The sequence below is a fragment of the Pteropus alecto genome, unplaced genomic scaffold (genome assembly GCF_000325575.1).
Source record: "Pteropus alecto unplaced genomic scaffold, ASM32557v1 scaffold196, whole genome shotgun sequence".
In the NCBI taxonomy this organism is placed as follows: domain Eukaryota; kingdom Metazoa; phylum Chordata; class Mammalia; order Chiroptera; family Pteropodidae; genus Pteropus; species Pteropus alecto.
Window position 1 is genome coordinate 1,413,030 of NW_006439717.1, and position 27,022 is coordinate 1,440,051.

Below are 27,022 nucleotides of genomic sequence, written 5' to 3' on the forward strand. Positions count from 1 at the left end.
GCAGGAATGAATGACTCTATGATCCTGTCTATTGGGGCTATTAGTTGGGGTGGGCATTTTATACCTTATAATGGTTCTTCTCCTTTCATTTTTTTCAGCAGGTGTTTATTAAGGGCCTACTATGTACCAGGCATAAGTGGCTCATGTGAGTGAGCTGCTAGTGAGGTCAGTAGAGACCCTGGGAGTTAGTTCATTTGTTCAACTGCTATGTGCCAGGCACTACTCAGCACAGCAGTGAACAAAATGGGTAAGACACTGACACAGTAGGAGGACAAAAACAATGCAGCAAGAAACAAATGTGTCACATGGTGATAAATGCTATGAAGAAAAGTAGGATAAATGGAGTAGAGAGGTGGGTGTGTGTGTGGTATAGGTGGTTCTGGAAAGCCTCTTTGATAAGGTGACATTCAAACACATGTGCAGGAAGTGCGGGAGTACTCCACGAAGGTTCTCTGGGAGAGAAAGCATTCCAGGCAGAGCAAATAGCAAGTACAAATGCTAAGAGGCAGGAAAGTATTTGGGGAATTGAAGTGGAGTAAGCAAAGGAGAGATCTGATGAGAGAAGCAGGGGGGATGCAAATTGTGCAGGACCTTGTAGACCATGATATAGCTTTGGGTTTTACTGAAAGGGAGACATGAAGCCAAGAGAGGGTTTTGAACAGGGGAGCAACATAACTTGGTTTTGGTTTTAAAATCAGTCTGGCTGCTGTGCGGCGAATAGACTGAAGGGATTAGGGAAGAAGCAGGGAAAGAAAGCCTCATTGCAGTTGACCATGTGGAGCAGCTGTTCTTGGATGGATCATGGCAAAACTAGGATTTACCTGGCTGAGGAATGAGGGGTAGCCTCCCAACTTTCAGTGCACTGTTGTATGAACAGGGCACAACTTCAGCAACCATCATTTCACAGAGTGGAGAGGATCAACCCCTTTTATGCATGTTGCTTTCTTATTTTTTCCTCATTAATTTTGGCATGTAGAAGGAAGGTATTGTAAAAATATAGGAAGAGAAGAAGCAGTCTCTTGATTAGAGCAGTGAGCTTAAACCTTGGGAACCTGGCAAGCCTGAACCTTGTCAGGAGTCACAAAGAGCCACTCCTCATTCTGCTCCCTCCTTTCCTGCCCTTTTTAGGGTAATGTTGGGGGAAGGAGGAGTAGTAATGATCTTGCAACACCTTGAGGTAGTATAGATTGTTGGAATGAAAAGAACTTTAGAAATCATCTAGTTCAACAGCCCTCCATTTGCAGGTGCAGATATGGACAGGTGAAGTAACTCTTCTGAAGTCACACAGGTAGATCCCTGGCAGAGCAGGGATCCTGAGTGTTTACTGCTTTGTCTCCGCTCCCAAAGGCTCAGGATATGTCTGAGTGGGCCTCATTCTTCATAGTAAAGCCCATTTACATCAAATCCTGACAAGAAGATGGTAGTAATGAGTTTACATTTCTTTGCCTAGGACCAAGTCCTCCATACCAGGGACCAGGCCAAAACCAGATTGCCACTGCCCCCACTTGGGCCCAACTGTCCTCAGAAAACAGCTGCTGTGATCATGGGTAATATCTTTGGAAACCTTCTCAAGAGCCTGATTGGGAAGAAGGAGATGCGCATCCTGATGGTGGGTCTGGATGCTGCAGGAAAGACTACCATCCTATATAAGCTGAAACTGGGGGAGATCGTCACCACCATCCCCACCATTGGTAAGGACACAGCTTGGATGTAGGCTTTCATGCCAACAGCTGAGCCAGGCGGGGGGCCTATTCCTAGATCCTCTACCTGGCTACCAGGCAAGTCCATGCAATTTGTGGGATTCAGGGAAAGATGGTTATTTAGCTTACTAGCAGGTGTTGGGGCTGCCGTTTGCCCACCTACCCTCGCCTTCTCTGATGCGGAAACTTCTACAGCCTGGCACTCAACAGTTGCCCTCAGGTACTGAGTTGGTTTGTTCTCTGTGTTGTTTGGAAAGCAGGTGAAGGGCTTTGATGTTCTTGCCAGAGGCCCTGAATTGCTTCAGTTTAGATCCTCGGTGGCCCTGATCATGGTTAAGACCTGCCTGTGGGAGGGAGAACATTTGCTTTGTAAATAGGACTCCAGATCATCACCCATTGGTGGTTCTGCATTTGGGGCTCCATACTTTAGCTTACTTTTTCACTCTGCTTCGAAGGCCCTAGTTCTTAGCTGAGACTCTGGTGGCCACATTCTGTGATACAGGAGTGGAACTGAGTCATTTATTTTTGGAGGGAGAGCCAGAGACAGAAAATGACTTGGGAAGGTTGGCTCACGTTACTCAGGTGATTTTGAATCTCCTGATTGGCCCTCCTCATTCTCTTCCACTTCTCTTAGTTTTTCTTTTTGGCCTTTAGGCAGTGAGGTCAGGGAATGCCAGATCTGGGGAAGCCTTAGCTTACTTTCCTTTGCTGGGATCATGGCCAAGGGTAGGGGAAACAAATGAACCCAGTGGGGCATCGTTTATAGGCCTGATATTTGAAGCCAAGTGGCCATTGCCTGTTTTTTTCCAAAGGGTTCAATGTGGAGACAGTGGAGTACAAGAACATCAGTTTCACAGTTTGGGATGTGGGTGGCCAGGACAAGATTCGGCCTCTCTGGAGACACTACTTCCAGAACACCCAAGGTATGGCATATGAATTGCCCAGAGACTGGCACGGTCGGTTGGGTGTGAACAGCGTATGGCTGTCATTGTTGGTTATGGGCAGCCAACCCTGCCCTGCTGCAGCTCCTAGGGGTGGGAGAAGAGGAGCAAAGGGAGCAAATATTTGGAGGGTATAAGAAGGGTGTTGTCTTTTGGTGGTGGGGGAGGGGAATTCATCTGTGACCTTTGTGCAGCCCATGCTCTGCCTCCCTAGGGTTGATATTTGTGGTGGACAGCAATGATCGGGAACGAGTAAATGAAGCCCGGGAGGAGCTGATGAGGATGCTGGCAGAGGATGAGCTCCGGGATGCTGTGCTCCTTGTCTTTGCAAACAAACAGGTGAGACTTCTCCCATCCCTAAATTTGAGAGAGAGAAAAACTGGCCGTAGAGATCAGGGGCCTTGGAGCTCATTGTATGGAGCTCATTGAATGGGAAGCCTTATGCTCTCAATTTTGGAAGTGTGGGAAATAGGAGATTTATTGGCATCGTTATGCTCCTCTTCTTATCCTCCACCCCAGCTTCAATTATCAGTATTCTGTCCTCAGAGATTGGTGTGGTAGATATATCACTTCACATCTCTCTTTCATCTTGCCTATTGTCTTCTTCAATGGAACTGCCTTCATTCCTAACGTCAGACAGACCTGATTCTTTTCCCAATCTGAATCACTTCTCTACCAATTCCATATTTGGTTTCCACCAACGCAATGGATTGACCTCTAGTGCCTTGAATCGGGGGTACTGGGATGATTAAATCCAAAGTGGCTCTTTAGGATTTTGTTCTGGGTCCTTACAGTGGAGGAAGAGGAGAGGGTACTGGTATACATCTTGTTGGTAGGTGGGTGCTCTAGAAGCCTTCGAAAGATCCTGAGTCTCCTTTTTGTGTGTTTCCCTTGCACTCCAGGATTTGCCTAATGCTATGAATGCTGCTGAGATCACAGACAAGTTGGGCCTGCATTCCCTGCGTCATCGCAACTGGTACATTCAGGCCACCTGTGCCACCAGCGGGGATGGGCTATATGAAGGCCTGGACTGGCTGGCCAATCAGCTCAAAAACAAGAAGTGAGAGCCAGGCAGCCCTGTCCAGCCGCCCCAGCCACCCTTGACATACCTACTGTCTCCCTGTCCCAACCCTACCACTTCCTTCCCATTGCCAGTGTGGCCAGGACCCTGGGTATCATGTCCGCATGCCCAACAAGAGCCTTGCCTCTCCTGCCTCCCCTCCTTTTTCCTGTCTGTGACCAGTCCCCAGTTGCTGTCTTGATGATGAATCATTCCAATTTATCAGATTTAAAACAAAAACAAGGTTGTTATGGTTTCATGGGTTGCCCCCCTTATACTCCGAGGTTCGAGAGGTGGGGTGGGGTAGTCTCTCTGCTTCGTTTGGCTCTGATTGCTGTGGTCTTGGCATCTGAGTCCCTTCTTCCTACGGGCCCCTCTCCTATTGTCTTCCTTTCCTTTGCCACCTTCTCCCTGTTCTACATGGAAATTGCACGGGCCTCTGTGTGTGCGTGCATGTGTGCGCGTGTATATACATGTACAGAAAAATATATATGTGAGGGCCAGGGAGAAGGGTGGAGGGGGTGGAATGCAGCTCAGGGCTTGGAGCCAGGACACTGCCCACTCTAGCTTATCATCCGCCCCTCCCATGTTGATGAGATAAAGGGAAGAAGGTGGAAGGAAGGCTGCTCCAGTCTTGCTACTGGTTCTTTTCCTCTCTGCAGGTAAGTTTTCCTGGATGATAGGACAGATGATGGATTTTACACTGCCATCTTCCTTGTATCCTTCTCTTCACCCTGCTTAGGGCAGGGAGGCGGCATTTATTTCTAGATTCCCAAGGAGATGCTATTCTGCTCTGCCTTGTTAGTGGGAAGGAGAGAGGAACCCATTCACTCTTATCAGTTCAGAGTGTTCAACTGATTCTCCCCCCACTCATCTTTAGATCTGTTCCTCAGGAGCTTGAGGAAGTGGTGGAGATAGCAAGACTGTGGTGTATGTTTGGGACCCAGAGTACTGGGGGGAGGGCCTCAGGTTTTCCATCTTCATCTTCTTTTGTTTTCAGGAGAAGGGGAGGCATGGATCAGTCCTATTCTTGCCTTCTCTTCCCCTCTGTCCCCCCAATTTTCTCATCTTGGGGGCTGGGTGGTTCATCTGTCCTTCGTCAGAAGTTTCCTCACCCTAGTAGTCCTGCTAGCTTGTCCAAAGCAGGCTTGGTGGTTGAGTGGGGAGTGGAACAGTGGGGGTGACATAGCAGACCTCAATATCAATTCCTCTGTTCTCCAGTATTCTTCTAGAAAGTCCAGGATGTGCTGAAGGATGGCAATTTTCTGTTTCCAGTTCCTCAGACCATCCTGCCATCCCTCCCACCTCCATCCCAACAGCTTTCCCCTGCCCTCTTCACCCACTCATAAATGGATCTGGGGGTTGGAGTGGAGGAAATAGAACTCTGAAGTGGTTATTGGTGCTGGTGGGATGCAGTGGTCTTCAGGGTCCTCCCCCTGTTACGTGGTTGTTTAAAAGCTGCTGCTACTGCGTCCCTCTGTCTACAGGGGGTGCTTGTCCCTGAGGTCCTGACTTCTGCTGTTTCTGTGAAGCCGTGGCTATTCTGTGGGCTCCTGTGTGTGCTGGCTGCGCCCTGAGCTCCATGATGGCCACCCATACCTTTCTGCTAAGGTCAGGACCCAGGGCCACCCCCCATCCCCCACAGCATGGCTGAGGGACCCCTTCGCAGAAGAGCTGTCCCAATCCCCACTCCGTGGGGCCAGGCTTCCTGCCACTTTTGTCTGCAACAGGCAGATCAATACCCCTTACCCCACCCTAGACTGAACTGTGAAAGAGAGGTTCTCGGGGTGTCTCCCTCAGTGCCAGTTCCTTAGTGATGTTTTACTTACCCAAGTTTCAGTGGGTATGTGCAGGTTTTTTGCTCTCTAGGCCTTTGTGTGTATGTGTGTGTGTGTATATGGTGGGGCGAGGGGAGTTGCTGGAGCTTCTGTTTCATTTTAACATGTATTCACTCCCAATTCCACAAATGTGTCCCTCCACACTTTTTTTTTTTTTTTTTTTTTGCCTCTGTCTCTATTCCTCAGATTTTTTTGCTCATGCTGCCTCTCTCCTTCATCTCTTTCCTTTGCCTTCTAATTCAGTCAGTGCTGTTGCCTGTTTGTCTCCCCTTTTCTTGTTTCTTTCCTACTTAGGATTCCCTACTCTATATATCCTTGTGGTCGGTGAGGACTTTGCCTCTTTTCCTGCCTCATCCCCTCTCTGACCCTCCCTAGTTAGATATCAGTCCCAAATAGGTTTTCCTTCATGCCCACCCCCACCTCATTTTGGAGGCCTCCAGGGACCACTGGGGCTAAAGGTCTTAGGAAGCTGCCTTGGAGTTTGCCTTGGTGCTGCTCAAGATCTGTCCAGCAGGGGGCAGTAAGTGATCTTGGTAGTATCCCTGACTGCTAGGCCCTTGGTGGGGGTGGCCCTTTCTACATTCCCATTCACCTAAAAGTTCTTTTGGGATCGGGTGTTTAATTCCATTTCTGCCCACTCCCTCCCTCAGTCTCCTCTGGTAGGTCTAATTTTATGCTTTCCTTTGTTCCAGCCTTTCTTCTCCCTGGAGATTCCCCCACTTCCCCGCCCCCTAAAGTTTGTGGTGTTAATAGTGGTAACTGCAGTTCTGAACTGATTTTTTCTCTTCTTTTTTTCTCCTCTGGAATGTAGATTGTATTTGTTTAATAACTCACCTTCTCTCTCCTTGCTCAAAATGTGGGATACGCGATGACTGTGACCCTGGTTGGAAATTAAACTTGTTTTATGCAGCTTTGGAGCAGACTTCCATCCTTGATGTGCAGCAGCCATGGGACAGTGGTTTAATGGTGAGGGTAGTTCTGTCTCTGGTTCCTTTCTCCAGTTGTTCCTTCTCTCAACAGATGGGTAAAGGCCACTTGACTGGGGGAGATTGAGGTTATGGAGGAACTTAGGCTCATCCCTACACTGGTTGCTTCTTCCCATCATACCCTAGAGGGGCACCTAAATGAGTTGTGCACCAGAGTGTCATGAATTTGCTCCTCTAGTTCTAAAGGGTTTAACCCTGAACTAAGCTATTTTTATCATCTGTTGGTAGACTTTAGGGTCTTCAGTGGCTAGAGGACCCTGAACTTTGAGTGCCCCCTACTGCCTCCTTTATCAGATCTCCCCAGCCCTGCGTGTCAGGTGCTTCTTGTTGGAATAGGGTCCCTTCATCCATAGATTGGAGTCCCTTCACCCATTTTGTTCTAGACTTTGGCAGTGAGTAAGCATGTCTAGGTAGTGTAATGATCTTGATCCTCTTTACAACTGATGGACTTGTATCCCCTCTCCTTCAAGCATGTTGTTTCCCATTGTCAGGATGCTGGCCTCATCCAGAGATCCCACAAATATCCTGGGAAAAATACCTTTTCCATAAAGCCTCTATCCTCCCATCTCACTCCCACCACTACTCTCTTCCTCTCCTGCTACTATTGTCTGGTTCCAGGCAAAGGAGAGGATGGCGCTGCCCTTGGGATGAGTGAGGTCTGGGTGAGCCAGGTAGGTCTTCCTGACTCTTTCTTAAGCTGTGGGGACAGAGGTCTTCCCACCCTGATACTATGAGAAAGGGTAGGTATTAGGCATATTATAAGTTTGAGAGCCCTAAGTACCAGTGTATCATTTATATTCAGTTACCTCCCCGTTCCCCTTCTAATTTTCCTTCTCAGCCCCTCTCCTTTTATTAAAATAAGCTATTACCCTCAAGGACCAGTGCTTCTTCTCTTAGGAAACCCTTAAACTGCTCCAACCAGACATCCCTTTATCAACTTCATAAACTTTGAACATTACCCACTTACCCCTCAACATCAGATGACACTTTCTTCCTCCTAGGCTCCTCAAAATTCCTGCTTGGTGATTGAGGTTACTGATTAGTTAAAAGCTCCTTTCCCAAGTCCTTCATTTGTATACTAACAGATAGATACCTTATAGAGCTACAGCCTCTCATAAGAATGATAATGGAGAGGACTTCAGCTTCATGGCAGGTCAGTGGGAATCTTTTGACCCCTGAACTGACTGGGGAAAGAGGTTGACCTAGTCCCTTCTGACCTTAAGCACTCCGTTTAGGATGCCAGGAAGGAGGTGGAGGGAGCCCTCTTGTGGCAGTTGCTTGAACATCCAGCTTCTTTTTATGGGACATGGTGGGATGAATGGGGAGACTTAACCTGGAAGGTAAATACTTAGGACAGACAGCAACCCCATATTCTCAGAACATGAATAGCTCTTCAGTCATGACTTGTCAGGGGGCCTGGACCCAGAATCCACTTCAGAATTATCCGGGCAAGGGAGCTTCCAGAATGAGCTTGGAGAAAACCAGTGGAAGGCCTTAGATTGGTCCAAGTGGGATGGAGGACAAAACCATTCCCTTCATTCCAGAGTATGGGGGCAGTGATGGGAAGAATGAGTGTACATATGTATGAAATTCTCAGATTAGAGGTGTAAGGCCTGAAGGCTCTGGGGAGTCACTGCATTGCTTCCAATTTGAGTGCCTAGATTGGACAGAGCAGAAAAGTGGCAGATATTTATTTAGTACCTATGTTTCTAGACCTGTACTAAGAATGGAGTCAAACCACTGTACTGAGTGGAGACTTGGGAATCCATTTTTGGGATGCTCTGGAATCCTTTGAGATATCCATAGTGTGCCATGTGGGGTAGTGACAGTTGGGGGAAAACTGTGTAGGGGGTTCCCTTTCTTTTGCTGCTGTTTGGTGCAGAGAGTGGTGTCTTTGGACAGGCAGTCATAATACTAAGAACAGCATCTTTTCCAGTTCTGAAGGATGTGGAGGTAGGAGAGTCAAAGTCCAATTCTCTACTCTCTAACTTGGTAACTGGAGGGATGGTGTATCATACTGGTCACTGGGGAGTGAAAAGATCCAGATGCCTTCCTTCTTCAGGTTTTTCATACTAATTGCGTGTCCTGGCCCTGGTTGCTGTGATGGGTAAGAGTAGGTGACCTGGAGTTCTTGAGCAAAGGGTTAGGTCTGAGGAAACCCGAGCCTTGAATATCACTACTGAGAAAGCATAGTGAAAGTGCGCTACTTCATAATAGGTGTCATGGAGTACAATGCTCAGTGAGGAGTTGGCTAGGACAATGCCTGTTAATCCTTCTACTGTAAATAGAAAAATGAAGCCTAAGGCAGTGGTTGGAGGTCTAGAAGTGAAGAACTTGGATCGAGACCATTCATTGTCAAGGCTTGAAGGTGAGTGCTTATGTGTCACTTTGGCTATGGGCTGCAAAAGAGAGTATCTGGGCTCTAGTTTAAAGTAAATCTGGCTTCCGAACTGAATGTGGTGAAGTAGAGAAGACACACAAGCCAGAACTCTGGCTATCTGTTTCCAGAGCTGAACAATTCTATCCATGCACCCTTCCTCCTACCACCCTTCCTCCAAACCAGGTGTTGAGAGAGCTCTCTCTGAGTAGGTCTGGCCAATCCAGACCAGGCAGGAGACTTGAGAATGAACTTGTTCACCTGACACTCCCTCCTGCCCACTTCCCACCCACCTTCCACCTCCACCCTTCCATCCCACAGAATGGAGTACAAAGGTGGGAGGTGCTTAGCTCCAGGCTCCGAACCACAGGAATCTGGATGCTAGCTTCCTTTAGTGTTCTGAATATAAGGAAAGAAGAGTGCTCTCTTGGCTTTAGGTAGTAGGTGATGGGGAATCTGTTTTTGCATTGATAGGATTATACCTCCCTGGCTAGAACAGCCATAGTGGAAAGTCGGGGAGGGAGGTAACACTTCATTCTTGGATGAATGCATAACCATACCTAAAAGAGAAAACTAGTCAGCCAGGTTATGAAAGTATGGCATTAGATTTTGATCCCAGATTTGTATATGCTAACTCACAGGCTTTTAACAATCTGTTAAACATTTAAAACATTTTAAAAACAGTTACTTACTATGTGGCACATAATAGGAACTCATCCTTAAATGAATAAACGTCATTGTCCTTAACCAAGGTGGGCATGGTGGGTGCCCCATGAGTTTTGGAAGCCAGGGGCTGTAATAGAATTTCTTCTACTTGCCAACAGAGACACCTTTAAGGTGGTCCTCTGATTAACTTGTGCCTCCAGTCAGGGGTGTGCCAGTCTCTGCCTTTCCCAGAACCATCTCACCTTCCTCCGCCCTTCAGTTTCCTCCTAACCAACGAAGGAGAAAGCGCCTTTCTCCCTGGTCCTTCCTGGGTCCAAGTGGGCTTGTACTGCCCCCTGTAGGTAATATTGTCTTCTTGGTTTTGCCCTTTCATCCCCACTACCACCCTCTTCACTTCACCCCACCTTCTTCCTCCCCATGACATTTCCAAACAAAGCCTCAGACCTGGACAGTAGTCTTCCACACCTTCATTACAGCATTTCAATCAGGTGATGCGTCAGTACAGTACTCACTGTCAGCCCCTTGCTCAGAAACTTTCAGTGGGTTCCTACTGTCTCAGTCTGACATTCAAGGATCTCCCCAACCAGCTACTCTCTTCCCTTCCCAACTACTCTCTACTCTCCTGGTTAAATTCCAAACTAGTCCATTAATTTTCCCCAAATATCTGGCCCTCTGCCTTTATCCCCTTTTTCGCTCAAAAAAAAAAAAAAAAAAAAAAAAAACCCCACCACTTTTAAGTTCTACAAAGCTGCCTGTGACCTCTCTAATCACAATGACTTTTTCTCGCAGTCTGGCCTCTTTAGCTCTGTTAACTCATTCAGCACCTCCCACATGTTCCATTGTATTGCTATACAGTCATGTGCCACTTAATAGGCTATATGGTACAGCCTGTTGCTTCTAGGCTACAAGCCTGTACAGCATGTTACTGCACAAAACAGCACGAGATTAAGTCAACAGAAAAATCAATCAAGAGACAATGAACAGATGTATGAGGCTGCTGCTGGCATAACAGCAAACTCTTACAAGTAGAGCACACTCTAAAATGATAAAAATATAGTATAGTAGACAAACCAGTAACAGTCATTTATTATTAAGTATTATGTACTGTACATAATTGTATGTGTTATGCTTTTATGTGGCTGGCAATGCAGTTCATTTATGCCAGCATCACCACAAACATGAGTAATGCATTGGGCTATAATGTTGGGACAGCTATGACATCTATGACATCACTCGGCAACAGGAATTTTTCAGCTCTATTTCAGTCTTATGGGACCACCATTTTATATGTGGTCTGTTCTTGACTGAAACATGTGGCACAGGACTATATATCATGTTCATTCATTTATGATTTAATTTTAAAGTGATTTTTGTAACCAAAGTAATTTTTATTGTAAAAGATCCAAACAAGACAAATTTACAAAGCAACTTGTGGAACCTGTTCCCCTCTATTCTCCCATTCACAAAGGTAATCACCCTCGGCTATTCGGTGTGCATCCTTCTAATTCCTTTTCTAAACACAGTACACACATTTGGAGAGAGATTAAAATATAAAGGGGCTCATCACATCTAGCTTTTTTTTTGGTTACTCTTAAAATATATAATTTGTCTTAGAGATTTTTCATATTAGTAATAGATCTCCCTTTTTAATGGTTTCTTGGTATTGCATGGTATATTTATTCAAAATAAAACATTTGTCTAGAATCTGTTACATAGAAGGTATTGTGCAGCTAGTACCTTATCATTGCCATCAGTGAGCTGGCTCTTCGAGGAAATGGGTAGAGAGGAGTGGGAACATACATAAATAACTGCAACACAAGGAAAAAGATAATAATGTCCCCGAGTGTATGCCTGAAGTTCAGAAATAAGGGAAGTCCCTTCTAGCTCACAGAGTCAGTGATATTTGAGCTTGACCTAGAAGGAGCTTGATGGATGGAAGAATAGCATGAGCCTGGGCAAAGATGAAAACACATGAGGCAGGTTCATCTAATGCCAGACCACATAGTCCATGAGGAGGAAGGATCAATTCATAAACATTTATTGAGCTGCTATGTCGTATACCATACTAGGCACTGAGAATATAGAAATGAGAAAGATGAGGTTCTTGTCTTTAAAAGGTTTTCATTTAATATTGTTGAATGGAATAAAAGCCAAGTTTAGAAAGGCAGATCAGGACCAGATGATGAAAACTTTCAATTGGCATGTCAGGGAGTCTGAATTTTATTCGCTGGACTATGTGGAGCCAAGGCAGGCTTTTTAGTAGGTAGATGACATGACAAGTTGAGCAGATGCAGCAATGTACAGAATGGGCTAAAATAGGAGGAGGCTGGGGATGAGGAGTTTGTTACCTTTTTTTTCCTTCTTCCTTTCCTCTTCCATCTCCCCCTCCCCACCTTTTCTTTTAACAAGATAGGAGTTAATTTCTACTTTAATTAGAAGGTATCTGGTGGTAGGCAGTCCAGGACTAATATGGCGGCTCTACAGTTATCAGGACTTTGGCTTTGATCTTTGCACTTCACCATCCTGGCACTTCACCTCCATCCTCATGGTCACCTGATGGTCTACTATGTCTGCTAGAGCATAAATCATCTCATCTACATTCGAGGCAGCAGAAAGAAGGAGATTAGGGAAAGTGAGAGGAGCACATAATGACACACTTATTAGCTGAATTAACTCCCTTTAAGGAGCCTTCCTGGGAAGTCTGAGAATATTTCCAATACTTCTGTTTATCTCTTATTGGCCAAAACTTAGTCAATGGCCTTATTCAGCTTTAAGAGAGACTTGGAAGTAGATTTTGTTTATTTTTTAAAGTTTTTCCCTTTTTAAAAAAATTGAGGTATATGCATGCAGTGCAATGTAAAGATTTTAAGCATAGTTTGATCAAAGTTCTGACAAATGCCTATACCCATGTAACCCATATCCCTTTCAAGATATTGAGCATTCCATCACCCCCTGAAATTCCCTCCTGTTGAGGGGGCTTTTTTTTTTTTTTTTAAATAACCTAAAAGAGTTAATGAGGGCTTAATTAGGGTGGCAGCCGTGGGAATGGAAAGAAAGATCTGGAGAGGCTGTGGAGGGGGAATCCAAAGGAGACTTTTTGGATGTGGAAGATGAGTTGGGCTTGAATGCTGACAGCAGAGCCGCTAACAAACAGGAAGTTGGGAGTGAAGTCTAGATTATTGCAGATGAGAGGAAAGGAGAGAGAGGAATGAGTACAGTATTGGGTGTGTTGATTTGAGGTGCTGGTCAAACATCCAGGTGGAGATACCCAGTAGGCAGTTCTGTTTAAAGCCTGGGAGGGCAGTCAGAGCTCAAGTGGCTTCAAATACCAGAGAGATGCTAAGGGAGGACAAGGGACCAAGAAGTGACCAGGAATTTGGTGACTGTGAGCTTCCTGATGACTTTTAAAGGAGCAAAGTCCAGATGCCAACGCCTGAGTGGGCAGTGAGGGTTTAAATCATGCAGAAAGGGAACTGGTAGAGTAATGTGAAATAATTTTGTAATGTTTTAAAAAACTGATGTCCTTATACAAACATTAAAGGGTTATATGTCGCTGCCCTTCACAGAGGTTTTTTGATGAAAAGAGAAAGAAAATGGTAGTGTCAGGAAAAGATCAGGGATTAACCCTGTCCTTACAGGGAAATAGCCCTTTGTACTTTCCAGTTAGCTTTTAAAGAACAGGGGGATGGGACAGCTCCCTGCCTCCTTTTGGATATATGACCTCCAGATATTCAAGCTGAAGGAGTAGAGGTGGGAGAGGGATGCTGCCTTTGGCAACTGCTGGGGTGGGATGGGCCAGCCAGACACTGCCAGGATAGATGTGAGGAGACGTGTATCTTTGAGGCAAGAGCAGAGAGCAAAAACTGGACTCTGGCAGTGCTGGGTTTGAATCCTGTACCTGTCACTACCTAGCTAGATGATCGGCAAGTTTTTTAACCTGAGTATCCAATTCCTCATCTGTAAAATGGAAACATACCTTTCAGGGTGGTTTTGAGGATTACAAAGTTCCTGTCACACAGTAGGTAATCAATCATAAATGGGTGCTATTATGTGACCCAACTTTTCGCTGTGGGACAGAACGGCTAACGGACGACAGGCGAATCAGAATCTGCTGCCTCCCAGTTTTAAAGGGTAGGAAGGGCTGCCTGCGGCCTCCTCCCTCCGGGAGGTGGGGACAAGGTGGAGGAGGGGCTGCAGGAGGAGGAGCTGGTGTGTCGCGACCCCGCCCCCTACCGTCCAGTCCTGTCTGGCCTGGGCGCTGAGGGAAACGCTGCCCTAGCCACTGCCACCGAGCAGCCTGACCTGGTGCCCTGCGTCCTGTCCCGTGTCCAGTCATGACCCTGCACCCGTCACTACTCCCACTCTGTCTGCTGGTGCTGCTGCTGCTCAGTGGGATAGTGTGCCGGGATGAGACTGGGTTCGAAACTGAAAGTCCTGTCCGGACCCTCCAAGTGGAGACCCTGGTGAGGAGATTGTCCCGGTCCGTGGGGGCCGGGCCTTGTACGGGAATACGGGTCTAAACGAACCTGCGAGCAGACCGGAGAGGAAATGCGAGAACAGTTAGGAGGCGCTGGGTCTAGGGGCAAGAACGGAATCTTTGGAGGATTCTCCATGACTCCTGTAGTCCCATCATAGGTGGAGCCCCCCGAACCGTGTGCGGAGCCCGCTGCTCTTGGAGACACACTTCATATACACTACACGGTGAGGGGTCTGGGGGCCGGGGCGGAACCTGGGAGGGGGCGGTGCTCTGAGGAAACACGTCAGCTTTGGCTTGGCTTGGACACGTGGCAAGCAGTTCGGGAGTAACTCCAAGCTCTGGGGTCTTCCAGCACGTGGCAGGGAGTGCGGGGGGAGGGACAGATGCTCCTCTTTGTCTATTTTCCCTCCCAGCTTTTCCTCCAGTTCCTTTTGGGCAATGAGAAGTGCCAGCCCTTTGGGGCTTCCTGTTCCTTTCTGTCCTGAGGGGCGTGCTAGGCAGCAGCTGCTAGGGGGTTGCCCCGCCCAGCGGCCCAGGTGCGTGTAGCTCCAACTGGGAGGGAGAGGTACTAGGTGGGCACTCTGGATGCTCTCTCCCCCCAGGGCAGCTTGGTAGATGGACGCATTATTGACACTTCCTTAACCAGAGACCCTCTGGTTATAGAACTTGGCCAAAAGCAGGTGATCCCAGGTATGTGACATATACCTCCCTTTCCTTTGCTTTCCAACATAAATGCTTTCTTACCCTCTTCAAACCCTAAGGTACCTTGGAAATGACCCTGGGAATTAGTAAGACCCCAGGTCTCTACCAGCTCTCCTGAGATTCAAACCCCACTTTTTATACTCCCCTTGTTCTATACCCTGCTGGAAGCCAGAGATTTGAGAGGTGGGGCGCTCAGCTAAGGGTCAAGAGGGAGCCTTTGCTCTCCTCTCCTGGGATTTGGAGAATGTAGGTAGCTTCCTGTTCAGTTGTGTCTTCTTCCTCAAGGTCTGGAGCAGAGCCTTCTAGACATGTGTGTGGGGTGAGTATCTGGGTAGGGGTGGGCTTGGGTACCCCCTTTGCATGGGTAGAGAGGCTTTCTCTGCTATCCCTGCTCCTAGAGGAGACAGGAGAACATGGATAAAGGGCTCTGGCTTTGCTCTAGGGCAGTCTGGGTCATTGGGACCCTGAGAGGGTATCCAAAGCCTCTACACCTCTCTTGCTGTGGGTTTTGTTGGAGGAGTTGAGGCACATGGGGGGATGGATAACTTTGCTGGTCAACCTGTTAGGTGTCAGATGGGAAAGTCATGTTTGGGTGTGAATATCCAGAGGGTTTTGCTGGTGGGGCTTCAGATGACCTGAGGCTACTGGCCCACCTGATCCCACCTCTGGCTGTGACTTACATTCTTTCCCTCAGAGAGAAGCGAAGGGCAGTCATTCCATCTCATTTGGCCTATGGAAAACGGGGATTTCCACCATCTATCCCAGGTAATCTGACTAGATCTCTCTCTCAGACCATCAGAATACCCAGTCTATAAGGGCTATAGGGAGCTACACTTAAGTTTGCTAGAAAGAACAGGAGTGGGTGGGGCCTCCTCCTTCTGCAGGGCCACTTTTTTCCTCTTTAGATTACCACAGGGTCTGGAGAACCTGTTAAGGCCACCTGGTTTGCCCTGTTAGCCAGCAGCTTTTTAGGGAGAAGAGAGCTGCCTCTGCCATATGGGTCTGCCACCTTTGCCACCCTTCCCAGAACTTTGACTTTTTTCCTGCCTTCTCCATATAATTCCAAACTATGTCATTTGTGCAGTTGGCATGGCTTCTCACCATACTTCCACCCTTCCTTTCACCCTTCCTTTCTATTCCTTCACCAGGGAATAGATAGTAAAAATGATCACAGTCAAGTAATTCAAAACAAAATGAAACAAGAAAACAGCTTTTAAAAGCTAAGCCCACCCCATAACTTTAAAAGCTCTCACAGGTCACTGCTGATATTCTATACTTGAAGGCCTGAGACTGGACAGATTCCCCAGGATTTGTATCTCTCGCTTTTGATTATAACATATTCTCGTAACTAAAATGTGTTGTATTTCAGAGATTGGGGTAAAAGTTTTCATCTCAGTTCCAGCTTAGAGGGAGACATGGAAAGAGGGTAGGGGGACTAATAAGAAACAAACTCTTAACCCAAAGCTCTATTACCTCCTGCTTTCTAATGCTGCTTCTTTCTGCATCTCTCTCCCCACCTCCACTCATTTCTTCACCCCTTATTTCATAAGACATATCCTTCTTTTCCAGCTATTAATATTGAAACACCTATCTTTTCTAATAATCACATTGAGTGTGCTCATTGGTTGGTGGAATTTTCAAGAGTCTAGTTTAAATCCTATTAGTTTCAGCCTGCAAAGATTGTATCCATGTGGCAATTTGGAGTACAGTTAGTATCAAGGTTTCTCTCACTTATAAATGGAGAACAGTACGTATATTTCAGATCCACAGAAAGTTTGCCTGTGCTATCAAACACCTGTCATGGATCACAAGCCACACTTGTATATTTGGGGTAAAGATGACTATCACTAGACTCTGCTCATAACCCATCTCTGCCTTTGTGTAAGGGAACTCAACCCCCCATTTAAATCTTGCCAGCTTCATAGTTCTTGCTCTGGTGTGGACTGCCCTCCCTGTTTTTTATTCAGATTCAGTCCTGGGTAAACTGCACAGAGATTCTAACCCTCACCTCTTCTTTGCCTTCAGCGGATGCAGTGCTGCAGTTTGATGTGGAGCTGATTGCACTGATCCGAGCCAACTACTGGCAAAAGCTGGTTAAGGGCATTTTGCCACTGGTAGGCATGGCCATGGTGCCAGCCCTCCTGAGCCTCATTGGTTATCACCTATACAAAAAAGCCAACAGACCTAAAGTCTCCAAAAAGAAGCTCAAGGAAGAGAAACGAAACAAGAGCAAAAAGAAATAAAAAATAATAATTTTTAAAAACCTCTTTGCATTCTTCATCTGGTACTTTCTAAAGCTACTTTTGCAAGTGGGAATGAGGTAAAGGGCTAGAGAAAAGACATTCTGAATTGGATCTTGCCTGGCATGGGGGTGGTTGGAGACTTAGAACAACTCTTCCTCTGGCCTCCTCTTCTTGTCCTAAATTACCCCAAGGACCTGGTCTTGAATCTTCCCCTGGATCTCTAGGTCTTAAAGGTATGGGTTTTGGCTCCCATGGTGCCCTGACCTCAAGAACAATGCTTCATTGAGAAATAAGCCTGCAGATAGTTGCCTAGCTATTCTTTCCACTCCCTGGGGCCACTATATTCCTAGTGTCCTCAAAGTAGACTGTTCTGTCCCATATGGCCAAGATATAAGGAGCTCATGAACTCTGTGGGAATTTTTAATAGCGAAGTACTCAGGTCTCTTGAAAAATTCTCTGGGGGTTGAAGAGATTTTTTGGCTTGTATCATAGGATATGGGAGATCACGTGGGCTGCTTCAATGATGTTGTAAGTAGTTGGAGGTTTTTTGTCACCTGGCTGGGTTGTGGGTATGGACAAGGGCTGGGGTAAGTTGCTTCGATGGTTGACGACGAAAAGTGGGTTGAGCTGGCTCAGCACTTCATCACTCACTGAGATGCCATCCAAGTACTGCTTGAGCATCTCCCGCAGCTTCCTGTTGATTTCTAACAACTGGGCACGTCTGTGTTGGAGGCTCAGTTGCTCCAGTTTCACTTTGTTGTACCTTTTCCAGAAATTCTCTAACCCTATGTAGTCTGCTATCACCTGGGAGTTGAGTAAAGGGAGAAGGTGTGTGGTGGGGCCCATTAGCGAATACAGCCCAGTGCCCCATCATCCCCAGGAACTTTACCTTTGCCAGCTCCTCAGTAAACTCTTCTGGGTTAATTTCCTCTATTTCCTCCTGCTCCTCGGGAGTCAATGTTGACGAATAAAAAGGCAGCACTTTTTCTTCCTCTGTTTCAAATTTCCTACATATTTCAGCAAGTTTAAGGATCTTTTCACCCTATTGGAAACAGGAAGAGACCTTTCATTAGAAAAGGGGGTAAGGAAGAGGAATAGCAGAGTTGGCTTCCCTGCTTAAACCAAAGAAGCTACTGATGGGAGACAGAAGTAATATATATCTAACACAGAGTGCTTACTGTGTTCCAAACACTATTCCAAGTACTTTATAGTCTTATACAATTCATTCAATATTAACTCATTTAAAATGTGAGAGGGCAGGGAACACAAAATAAAAAAGGTATTCCATGTGTCCACCCAGGCAGGAAGCAGGAGGAAGCCTCTTTTATTGATCTCAAAGCCCTTTCACTTCACAGGGAGCCAGGTTCCTTGGCTTTGTTTGGACCACCCTCTCCCCTTTGTTACCTTATCAACAATCTTTCTCAAGGCTTTGATGGTGGCATTACTTTCCAGGGTGAGTTTGACTAAGTTCTCCTGTGATATTTCCCGGGCCTGAGTCCTTTGGGCCTTAAGTTTTCGCAGTTGTACGTGGACCAACTCTTTGTCATCACGAATATACTGGTTCTGTTCTTCACTCTCACGGCTATGCACCATGATCTTGCCTTTTAAAATAATTATAGAATCCTGGAGAAACAGAGTAGATTAGAGGAAACAGTTGACAAACTGAGGGTCTTCAATGAGAGGTAAAAGGACTGTCTGGATACTGAAATCAAAGCATATCATCTTTCCCCAATCAGTCATGAGGCCCAGTGGAAATTGGGGGAAGATGAACAGGGGATAATTGAGCAGTTAAAGCAATGAATATTTCTGGTTGGCTGCACTAACCTGTAGTCTCTGTATTTTTTTCATCTGTGCTTCAATCTCTTTGGAACTCTTCTCATCCTTCACCTTCAGGGTCTCAAAGGCAACCTTTCGATCCTCTGTGGCATCAGTGTAATTCTTGAGTGCATCCTGGAACCTTCTCCATAGGTCTTCTACTACATTCTCCAGTTGCAGCCTTAGAAAGTGCTTCTCTTCTAAATTCTAGGAAGTGGCTCCAAAATAACCAGCATTTAGAATTACCCTATTAGTGCCCTTTCTCTATCACCAGCAACCTCACCCTCTTGCATTGTTTATATGCACGGGTCACCAATGAAAATCCCTACAAAGACCAGGCAAATAATATAAATAAGTGCTGTGGGGTAGATGGGGCCTGTGGTGAACCAGAGAAAAAATGTTCTCTGGAAGCGGGCAAGCGGGGAAGAAACAGCTGCTCGATTCTACATGAATGCCATCATTTGGAAATACAGTCCAGTATTACCAGATCTTTAAATTTTTCAAGGGAAGCTGAAAATTTGGATTTTTACAAAACACTATGGGGCAAAATAAAAAAACAAGGAACCTTCTATTCAAACCTAGGTTTGCAGGCTGGCTAAGTTTGCAGCCTCTAGGATGTTGGAAAGCACGTTGGGCCAAGGGGCAGGAGACTGGATTCTCCTTCTGGCTGTTCCACAACCAGCGGCATGACTTTGATGGGTCATTTTACTTTTGGGGGCCTCAGAGTCTTAATTTACAAATCATAGGTGAAGTCAGATGATCTCCTTGTTGCTGTTTTTACCTCTAAAATGCATTTCCTTGACATTTCAGAAGGGGCCTCCCTCCTGACCAATTTCACAAAAGTACATAAGGCAGTAGGGGTACCTACAATGGCAACAGACATTTTATTGATTACGTTGGTTAAGGGGATCTCTTCTACCTCTACTGGTCTTGAGCATTTTTCTCTCACTTCTCTCCCAGTTCTTGCCTATCTACTCTCCCTCTGTACCTTGTTTTTGAGATCGTCCCACATGCTCTGGAACTCCAGCTTGCTTTCATACTCAGAATCTATATAGTTCTGCTCCATGGCCATGAAAACATCTTGTAGGTAGTGAATCTCTTTTTCATGTTGGTCAATAATTGTCTTCCTATAGGAGATAAGGCATTGTCTCTGCTCTGAGGGATAAAGCATATGGACCAATAATGACAATTCAAAGCAATACGTAAAAAAACTACACAAATGGTACGAACTCTTACGTACTGAAGGAGAACAGAGGGAGGGCAGGTTCTATTCTTTTTAGAGCCAAAAAGAATGAATAAGATTATTTTATTTCAATTTTTAAATAGGTAATATATTCATATGATATAAATATCACAAAGTACAAAGGATTACAGTGAGAAGTCTCCTTCCCATTCCTGTCCCCTGTCATATAGATAGGATTTTGACAGTTCAAAGTGGGTGGTGAGGGTGTTATAGGTAGGGACCTGGCTTGGGCAAAGGGAGGCTAAGGACACAAGCTTAAACCTGAATTAGTTTAAAGGAACTCAAGACCTTTTCTACTGGAGGTCATGTCATAATCATGGTGGGGTGCTCCAGGGTGCTGGGCACCCGCTTATAGACACTCTGGAAACTCCCCTGGACTCAAATCCCCATACCTTTCTATCTCAAACTCTTTGGTTAGGGCCTCCAGCTCCCTGTTGTAACTTTCCTCTAGGAGGTTGAGTCGGCATCTCTGCAGGGCCAACAGCTGGTCAACGTTGTGCAAGTGGCTGCGCAGGGCATGAGCATACTGTTCCTCAGCTTCTGACAGGTCCTTAGCTAAAGACTGGGTAGGAAACAGAGAGTTACCATTTTGGCTGGATGGCTTCTCTGTGAGAAAATAAAAATGTATTCAGTTGGCTAGCTGGATGATATGAATGACATTTTCCCTTAGTTCCTAATGCCAATTCTTTGGCTCTACGAGTACTGGTTCTCTCACTCTTGAATGTAAAGTAAGAGTGACATCAGGGAACCTCAGGTAGCCAGCCAGTGTCCTAGGGACAACAAACATTTACAGTGATTGGGCTATACCACTAAAAGGAGCCATGGTTTCTTGGAGAAATGGTTGCTTTGAGGTCTGAGGTAAAAATAAACAAGTTAAACCTAGGGTATCTTGTCAGGCAAGAGAAGGAATCAAGCATTTATCTTTATAGATATATAAGAATATATAAACTGTACTTTTCTTATATAAACTGTACCTTTGGGTAATTGAATGATAAATGATGGGGAGTATCACTTTAAAGAAGTATTCAAGCTAATAAAAAAATGAATGATAACATTAGAAAATCAGCATTTTGTAATCCCCAATGAATTAATAGATAATCAATAGTTGCTAATAGCACAAAAAGAGATAATGGAAGAACACAATACCTCCAAGTTTTAGATCCAATAACCAAGATACAGGAAATACAGAGGACAAAGTAACATGTTAAACTACAATACCGAATACTATGCAGTTGTAAAAAGACAAAATAAGAAGCTCTTTATGGGCTAACATAGAATAATCTCCAGGCATATTGTTAAGAGAAAAAGGCAAGGGGCAGAACAATATGTAATACTACCATTTGTGTAAAAAAAAGTTTTACTCATGAAACTAAAATTATCGGGAGAGGCACTGGGTGGCTGGAAGGCACCAGTGGGAGGGGACTTTTCTCTATATAATTTTTTATCTTTTGAATTTTAAATAATATGAATGTGTTACCTATTTTTAAAAAGTGAAATTAAAGTAAATAAAACAAAAAGCATTTACTGAGTTTCCATACGACCCAGACACCTTGAGTCCACTCACTGTAAACTACCACAACCTCTGCAGAGTTAGCTTTTACCTGATATGTTTCTCATGAAAAAGGATCTTAGGAAATATGTTCTGATAATGGAAGGCTATTCACTCACCCAACAAACGTTTACTAAACCTGTTATGTACCAGCACTGTGCTGGATGCTGAAGATCCAGAGATTGAAAGACATGCTCACTGCCCTCAAAGGAGTTTGCAGTCTTGCAGCAGAAAAAGAGTTATATAAACAGAACATCACATTATGACGTGGAACTTGTTATGAAGTTAATGATTTACCAGTGACAATGAGATATAAAGGACTGAGTGCTTACATATAACTAAGAACACTGGGGAAGGCTTCACAGAAGAGATGTCATTTGTATCCCTCTTCAGGATACAAGAATTTGCCAGGAAGACTGGGGAGATGAGGAAATGAAAATGCTAGATAGAGGGAACAGAATATGCAAAGGCACAGGTAAGGAAAAGTACAGGTAGAGGCCAGATTGAAGGGCTTTGCTGTTCTTTCCATGGAGTTTGGATTTTTCCTGCAGAAGAGGGAAGCCACTAAGGAGCTATATAGGAATAACAGGATAAGATTTTTGTTTTAGACAATCATCTGGAGGTAGTTGGGCATGAAGGCTGGAATACAAGGCTGGCTGTATGAAAAGTACAGGTAGAGGCCAGATTGAAGGGCTTTGCTGTTCTTTCCATGGAGTTTGGATTTTTCCTGCAGAAGAGGGAAGCCACTAAGGAGCTATATAGGAATAACAGGATAAGATTTTTGTTTTAGACAATCATCTGGAGGTAGTTGGGCATGAAGGCTGGAATATAGGAGATTATTGCAATAGCCCATATGATAGATAATGCCCAGGACTCAACTACAGCAGGACATTGGAAAAAGAGAGCAGGGTATGGCTTTGAAAAATACTTAAGCAGAAGATTTATACAAGACCTAGTAAGAGAAGTCATGGATGGAGGCAAAACCTAGGATGATCCCCAGATTTCTGGATTGGGTGATTTAGTGAATGGCACCAGCCACCCAAATAGCACAAAGAAGACCAGATCGGGAGTGGGGGATTGGGGTTGGCTAAGGAAGGGGAAGCCCATGAGTTTAGTTTGAGGAAAGTACAACAGCCAGGAACAGATATCTAAGAAGCTTGAATATATGGATTTGGAAATCAAGAGAAAAATCCAGGCTGGTGTTACACACCCAGGAATCATCAATATATGTGGTATTTAAAGCCAGGGTAATGAGTAAGATGGTCTAGAGTGCTTGACGCCAGGTTACATGATGAGATGGTCAGACTGGGAAGTGCTAAAGTTCAGGGGATGGAGGGAGGAAGATGAACTCACAATGAGGACTGGATGTATATATCCCAGAGGCAGGAGAAAAGCCAGGAAAGAATGCTGCCATGGAAACCAAAGGAGTTTCAAAAAAAGAGAGCTTGACCAAGAGTGTCAGTGTCATAGAGAAATCAGGTAAAGTGATGACTAAATGATGAAAAGTATCCAGGATTCGGGCCTGTTGATCTTTACAAGAGCAGTTTCCTAGAGAAGGGTAGAAATCAGATGTGGATAAATGGGAAGTGAAGTGGAGATAGCAAGTGAGAATCACTAACATTTGCACATTTAACATGTAATTTGGGTTGTTCAGGAATGACCCTGAAGGTGCTTAATAGCAATGTATTATTTACTTAAGGTAGGGAATATAATCATTAGCTGCAAAGCTATTGTGTAGAAAGAAGCTAATTGATTCAAGGGTGAGCCTGGTCACTGCTAAGCATCCTTAAATGAACACTGCTGATTCTCTTTCTCAGCAAGTACTTAATAATTCCAAATAAATGTCTGCAGATATCATTTAAAAAGCCATATGGTATAACTAGTGGAGTGAGGAATTCTAAGCTATAATGGTTTTGCACATTTGGGACTATCACTTGAAGCTGCCCAAGGTCTGTTGAAAAATTTTCCCCAGGGGTTAGGTTGTAAAGAAGAGATGTGTGTTTTTTAGAGGGGGAATGCCAGTTGACAATGTATATTTTGCTGGTATTGTGGGGGTTTTTTGCTTTAAGAAAGAGAAGGCTAAGGAGAAGGAGTAAGTAAACAGAGGTTAAAAACAGAATGAAGGAAGGGATACAGCAAAATTTCTTAGAAAAAAAGATAGTATGGACTCAAGAACTTCCCAAGAGCATAAGAATGGCTGATTGAATTGCTTAGAGATCCAGAATATTACTTACCCATGGAGATCTTCTCTACCTTATCCAGGGCCACTGAAGTTGAATCAGAGGCCAAACAAAATTTGGTTGAATAAAACACTGGGGTAAGAATCAAGAAACCCATACTCTAGTCCCAGCTCTCTCACTGACTAGCTGTGTGACCTTAGGAAAACTGGTTTCTCCCTCTGGAATGAATCTTCTCACACTGAAATAAAGATATGGCACTAAGTTCAAGTCTTTGGGTGATGTCTACTGAGCCTTATAACTCTAATATTGTATAGTACTAGTTTGGGGCAGTAGACAGCTAAGAATGACTCCTCTAAGAGAGAGAGATGACAGCCCAATATTCTATTTTTCACTTCATTGAAAACTGGTATTACCAATAGCTTGTCTTTGTCACAGCTTGCTTCTTGCGAGTGATTTAAGATTAAGTAATTAATTAATTTTCTAGGCTCATTTTATGAAAAGAAGAGATCAAGGCAGTCATATTCAAGTGTTTCCTTGGGAAGAACACCTACCTTGATGACACTGTTCTTACAGTCCACCACTCGTTCAAATGTTTGGCTGAGGATCTCAATGTCTTTATGAAGCTCTCTGGTCTTGATTTCTCGAAGTACAGTTCTCCACTGTGTGTTAATCTTATTAAGGTTCAGAGCACTATTGTGTTCCTCCTTGGCCAGCTTGTCCTGTGTCAAGGAATAAATACACCCCCAGGAGGTAAGGGCCAAAAGCCGGATACAGCACAACAAAATCACAGTTAGTCAACTGACACCTTACCCTTTGTCTTTTCTAAGAAACCAAAGTGCCCCATGGCCAACACTCAGGGAGTTCCTGTTCTTGTTTTGGGAGCATCTCAAGTAAGACAGAAACAGCCCAATGCCATTTTAAGGAGGGCATGAATTTCCTTCAAAAGAGGCATCAGAGCAGGATGCTATTTGTAATGATTCATCTTCAGGGGAATGTCAATTTCAAAAAAAAAAAAAAAAAAAGCTGGAACAGCTGATAGCACCTACTGTCCCAATTCTGGGGCTCAGTTGTGACTGCCAAGCTCTATACCACTGATCCCGCTCCATCCTTCACAGAGAACTGCCCTTCCTCCCAAACAATTCTGCCCAAAACCTAAGTATATTTTGGTCTCAAGATTTCTGGAGGAGGTGAGACCAGCATGAAAATGAGGATGCCACAATGACAGGGTCAAGGCAACAGGGCCAGCACACGGGGTGGGTGGGGTTGGGCAGGGAGTAATGCAGAAAGCCATCACCTTCAAGAATTGGCTCAGGAGCCTCTCCTTCTTCTTGGCCATCTCCTCCTCTGCCAGCATCTTCTGCTGAAAGAGAAGCAGCTGCTCCTCATCGGACAGGATCGCCTTGGCCTTTTTCCCTTTCTTAGGCATAGCTGGGTATAGTACTGGATCTGGGTAAGGATCCTCGGTCCGCTACAGCCAGCGCTAGAGGGGGTAAGAGGAAAACGCCCCAGAAAGAGGCCTTCTGGAACTGCCCCTGGACGGTAGTGGGACCTTAGATATCAGTCTTGAGGCAAGACAGAGCCTGCGATAGCGGGGAGGCAGGGCTCTCAAGCCGAAAGACGCATTTTCGTCTCCTAGCAACGGGACCTCGCTAAGATGGCGCTGTGAGAGGTTCAGGGGAGAGGCTCTGGCTTGGAGCGTCCTCTTCCTACTGGAGGACTGTAGTCAGTATTTTTTGTTTGTTTTTTTTTTGAGAGGGTTGTTTTACCTCTCATCCCTAGCCTCCAAACTGTACCTTTTAAAACTCTGTTTTGTTTGTTTTTCATAGAATGGCCATATAACAAAATACAGGTAATAAATTTTGGAGAGAATACGAAGAAACAGGAACCCTCATACATTGCTGGTAGGAATGGTGCAGCCGATTTGGAAGACAGCTTAGCAGTGTCTCTTTCTTTCTCTCTCTCTCTCTCTCTCTCTCTCTCTCTCTCTCTCTCTCTCTCTCTCTCTCTTTCTTTTCTTTCCTTTTCTTTCCTTTCTTTCTTTCCTTCCTTCCCATTTTTTCTCTCTTCTTGGGAAAACTCTGTAGATTAATTAATCATAAATAACTGCCCTGTCATTATGTGCATAACTCTTCCTTCCATCCTTCCTTCCATCCTTCCTTCTTCCTTCATTTTTTCCCACCTAATTGGCTTTATTGAATGATTTATGAATTGAGCAGCTTCCCATCTAGTAAATAGAGAGTTGCTCCAAAAGTTTCTTAAAGTGTTAAATATAAATTTACCATGCAATCCAGCCATTTTACTCATAGATATGTCTAAGATATCTAACTATGATGCATGCTACAACGTGTATGAACCTCAAAAACATGCTCAGTGAAAGAAGCCAGACACGAGAGACCACATAGGAATGTTCCATTTATATGAAATATCCAGAAAATGTATAAACATTGTGTGCAGAGAAGGTAAATGTGTAGCCAGAGTAAACGTTTATTCCAGTAAGAACAAAACACTGCCCCTTCCATGATAGAAGTGATCCAACGTAATCACCCTGTTCACCCAGGGGGATGGTACCATGTGGGGGCCCCGTGTTGGTCTCTGCTGCTGGCAGTTTGGGCACTCAGCACTTCCTATAGACAGGTTGGCCTTGGTGAATGAAAGTCCATGTTGCTGAGTCCGAGCATAACCTTCATCCCTGCCACAATGGCCACTTTGTTTATGAGCCCATTGGGCAATGACAGTAGTGGCTGGGAAGAGACTGGTATCCACATAAGGTATCATCCTATCCATTAGATTATTAAAATCCTCCTCTGCTGAGGCCATCCTTTGTGAGCATTCACAAGAACACATATATCATCATATTTTTACCCATTCAGAGAGGTCTATCACATATTTCTTCCCCAAATTTCCTTGTCACCAATTTTCTAATCATGTTACTTCCAAACCCTTGAACATTCAGCCAAACCATTGGCCACAGCCCATGAGTTGATATATAATCACATACCTGGCCATTTCTCCTTCCAAGCTGAGTGAACAACTGAGTGCACTGCTAGAGGTTCTGCCCACTGGAATAATTTCCCTTTACTGGTGTCCTTCAGAGATGTCCCAGAAAGGGGCTGTAGTACTGCAGCTGTTCACTTTTGAGTGGTGCCTGCATATCATGCAGAACCATCTGTAAACCTGCTTCTTCTCTTTTCCTGTCAACTGGTTGTAGGACACTCCCTCTGAGGCCATAGGTGCAGGCTGGGAGA

The 27,022-nt window shown here is 45.0% G+C and overlaps 3 protein-coding genes across 4 annotated transcripts in view; 2 read left to right on the forward strand and 1 right to left on the reverse strand.

Moving 5' to 3' along the window:
* The window catches only part of ARF3 (ADP ribosylation factor 3), a 16,836-nt gene extending 10,388 nt beyond the window's left edge, over positions 1-6,448 (forward strand). The window contains exons 2-5 of the mRNA XM_006916822.3: positions 1,451-1,691; positions 2,513-2,623; positions 2,856-2,980; positions 3,544-6,448. Of these exons, the coding sequence (XP_006916884.1) occupies positions 1,544-1,691; positions 2,513-2,623; positions 2,856-2,980; positions 3,544-3,705 (546 nt within the window). The 5' untranslated portion in view covers positions 1,451-1,543 and the 3' untranslated portion in view covers positions 3,706-6,448. The remainder of the gene's footprint in view (positions 1-1,450; positions 1,692-2,512; positions 2,624-2,855; positions 2,981-3,543) is intronic.
* A 147-nt stretch (positions 6,449-6,595) lies between these two features.
* FKBP11 (FK506 binding protein 11) lies at positions 6,596-17,013 on the forward strand. Of its 2 annotated transcripts, XM_006916823.3 has the most exons (6): positions 6,596-14,031; positions 14,204-14,269; positions 14,648-14,735; positions 15,033-15,066; positions 15,442-15,512; positions 16,773-17,013. In XM_006916823.3, the coding sequence occupies exons 1-6, from the start codon at positions 13,903-13,905 to the stop codon at positions 16,988-16,990; spliced, it is 606 nt and encodes a 201-aa protein (XP_006916885.1). In that variant the 5' UTR covers positions 6,596-13,902; the 3' UTR covers positions 16,991-17,013. The 2 variants fall into 2 exon arrangements, with proteins under 2 accessions (XP_006916885.1, XP_015448665.1); XM_015593179.2 differs by lacking the exon at positions 14,648-14,735 and having other exon boundaries at positions 6,596-8,893; positions 16,773-17,011.
* Positions 17,014-17,394: 381 nt separating this feature from the next.
* Positions 17,395-25,418, reverse strand: CCDC65 (coiled-coil domain containing 65). Its single transcript, XM_006916824.1, has 8 exons — positions 25,072-25,418; positions 24,329-24,496; positions 20,441-20,610; positions 19,794-19,932; positions 18,815-19,012; positions 18,395-18,613; positions 17,880-18,032; positions 17,395-17,794 (listed from the first exon to the last, which is right to left on the reverse strand). The coding sequence occupies exons 1-8, from the start codon at positions 25,201-25,203 to the stop codon at positions 17,477-17,479; spliced, it is 1,497 nt and encodes a 498-aa protein (XP_006916886.1). The 5' UTR covers positions 25,204-25,418; the 3' UTR covers positions 17,395-17,476.
* Between the last annotated feature and the right edge of the window lie 1,604 nt (positions 25,419-27,022).

What these genes read in the sequence shown, in the direction of transcription:
- FKBP11 (XM_006916823.3), top strand. Translation starts at nt 13,903, where the DNA reads ATGACCCTGCACCCGTCACTACTCCCACTCTGTCTGCTGGTGCTGCTG. An exon ending in CACTTCATATACACTACACG is followed by an intron (nt 14,270 to 14,647) that starts GTGAGGGGTCTG and finishes CTCTCCCCCCAG; the next exon opens with GGCAGCTTGGTAGATGGACG. An exon ending in CCAAAAGCAGGTGATCCCAG is followed by an intron (nt 14,736 to 15,032) that starts GTATGTGACATA and finishes TTCTTCCTCAAG; the next exon opens with GTCTGGAGCAGAGCCTTCTA.
- CCDC65 (XM_006916824.1), bottom strand. Translation starts at nt 25,203, where the DNA reads ATGCCTAAGAAAGGGAAAAAGGCCAAGGCGATCCTGTCCGATGAGGAG. An exon ending in TCCTGAGCCAATTCTTGAAG is followed by an intron (nt 24,497 to 25,071) that starts GTGATGGCTTTC and finishes TCCTTGACACAG; the next exon opens with GACAAGCTGGCCAAGGAGGA. An exon ending in GTAAGAACAGTGTCATCAAG is followed by an intron (nt 20,611 to 24,328) that starts GTAGGTGTTCTT and finishes TTTCCTACCCAG; the next exon opens with TCTTTAGCTAAGGACCTGTC.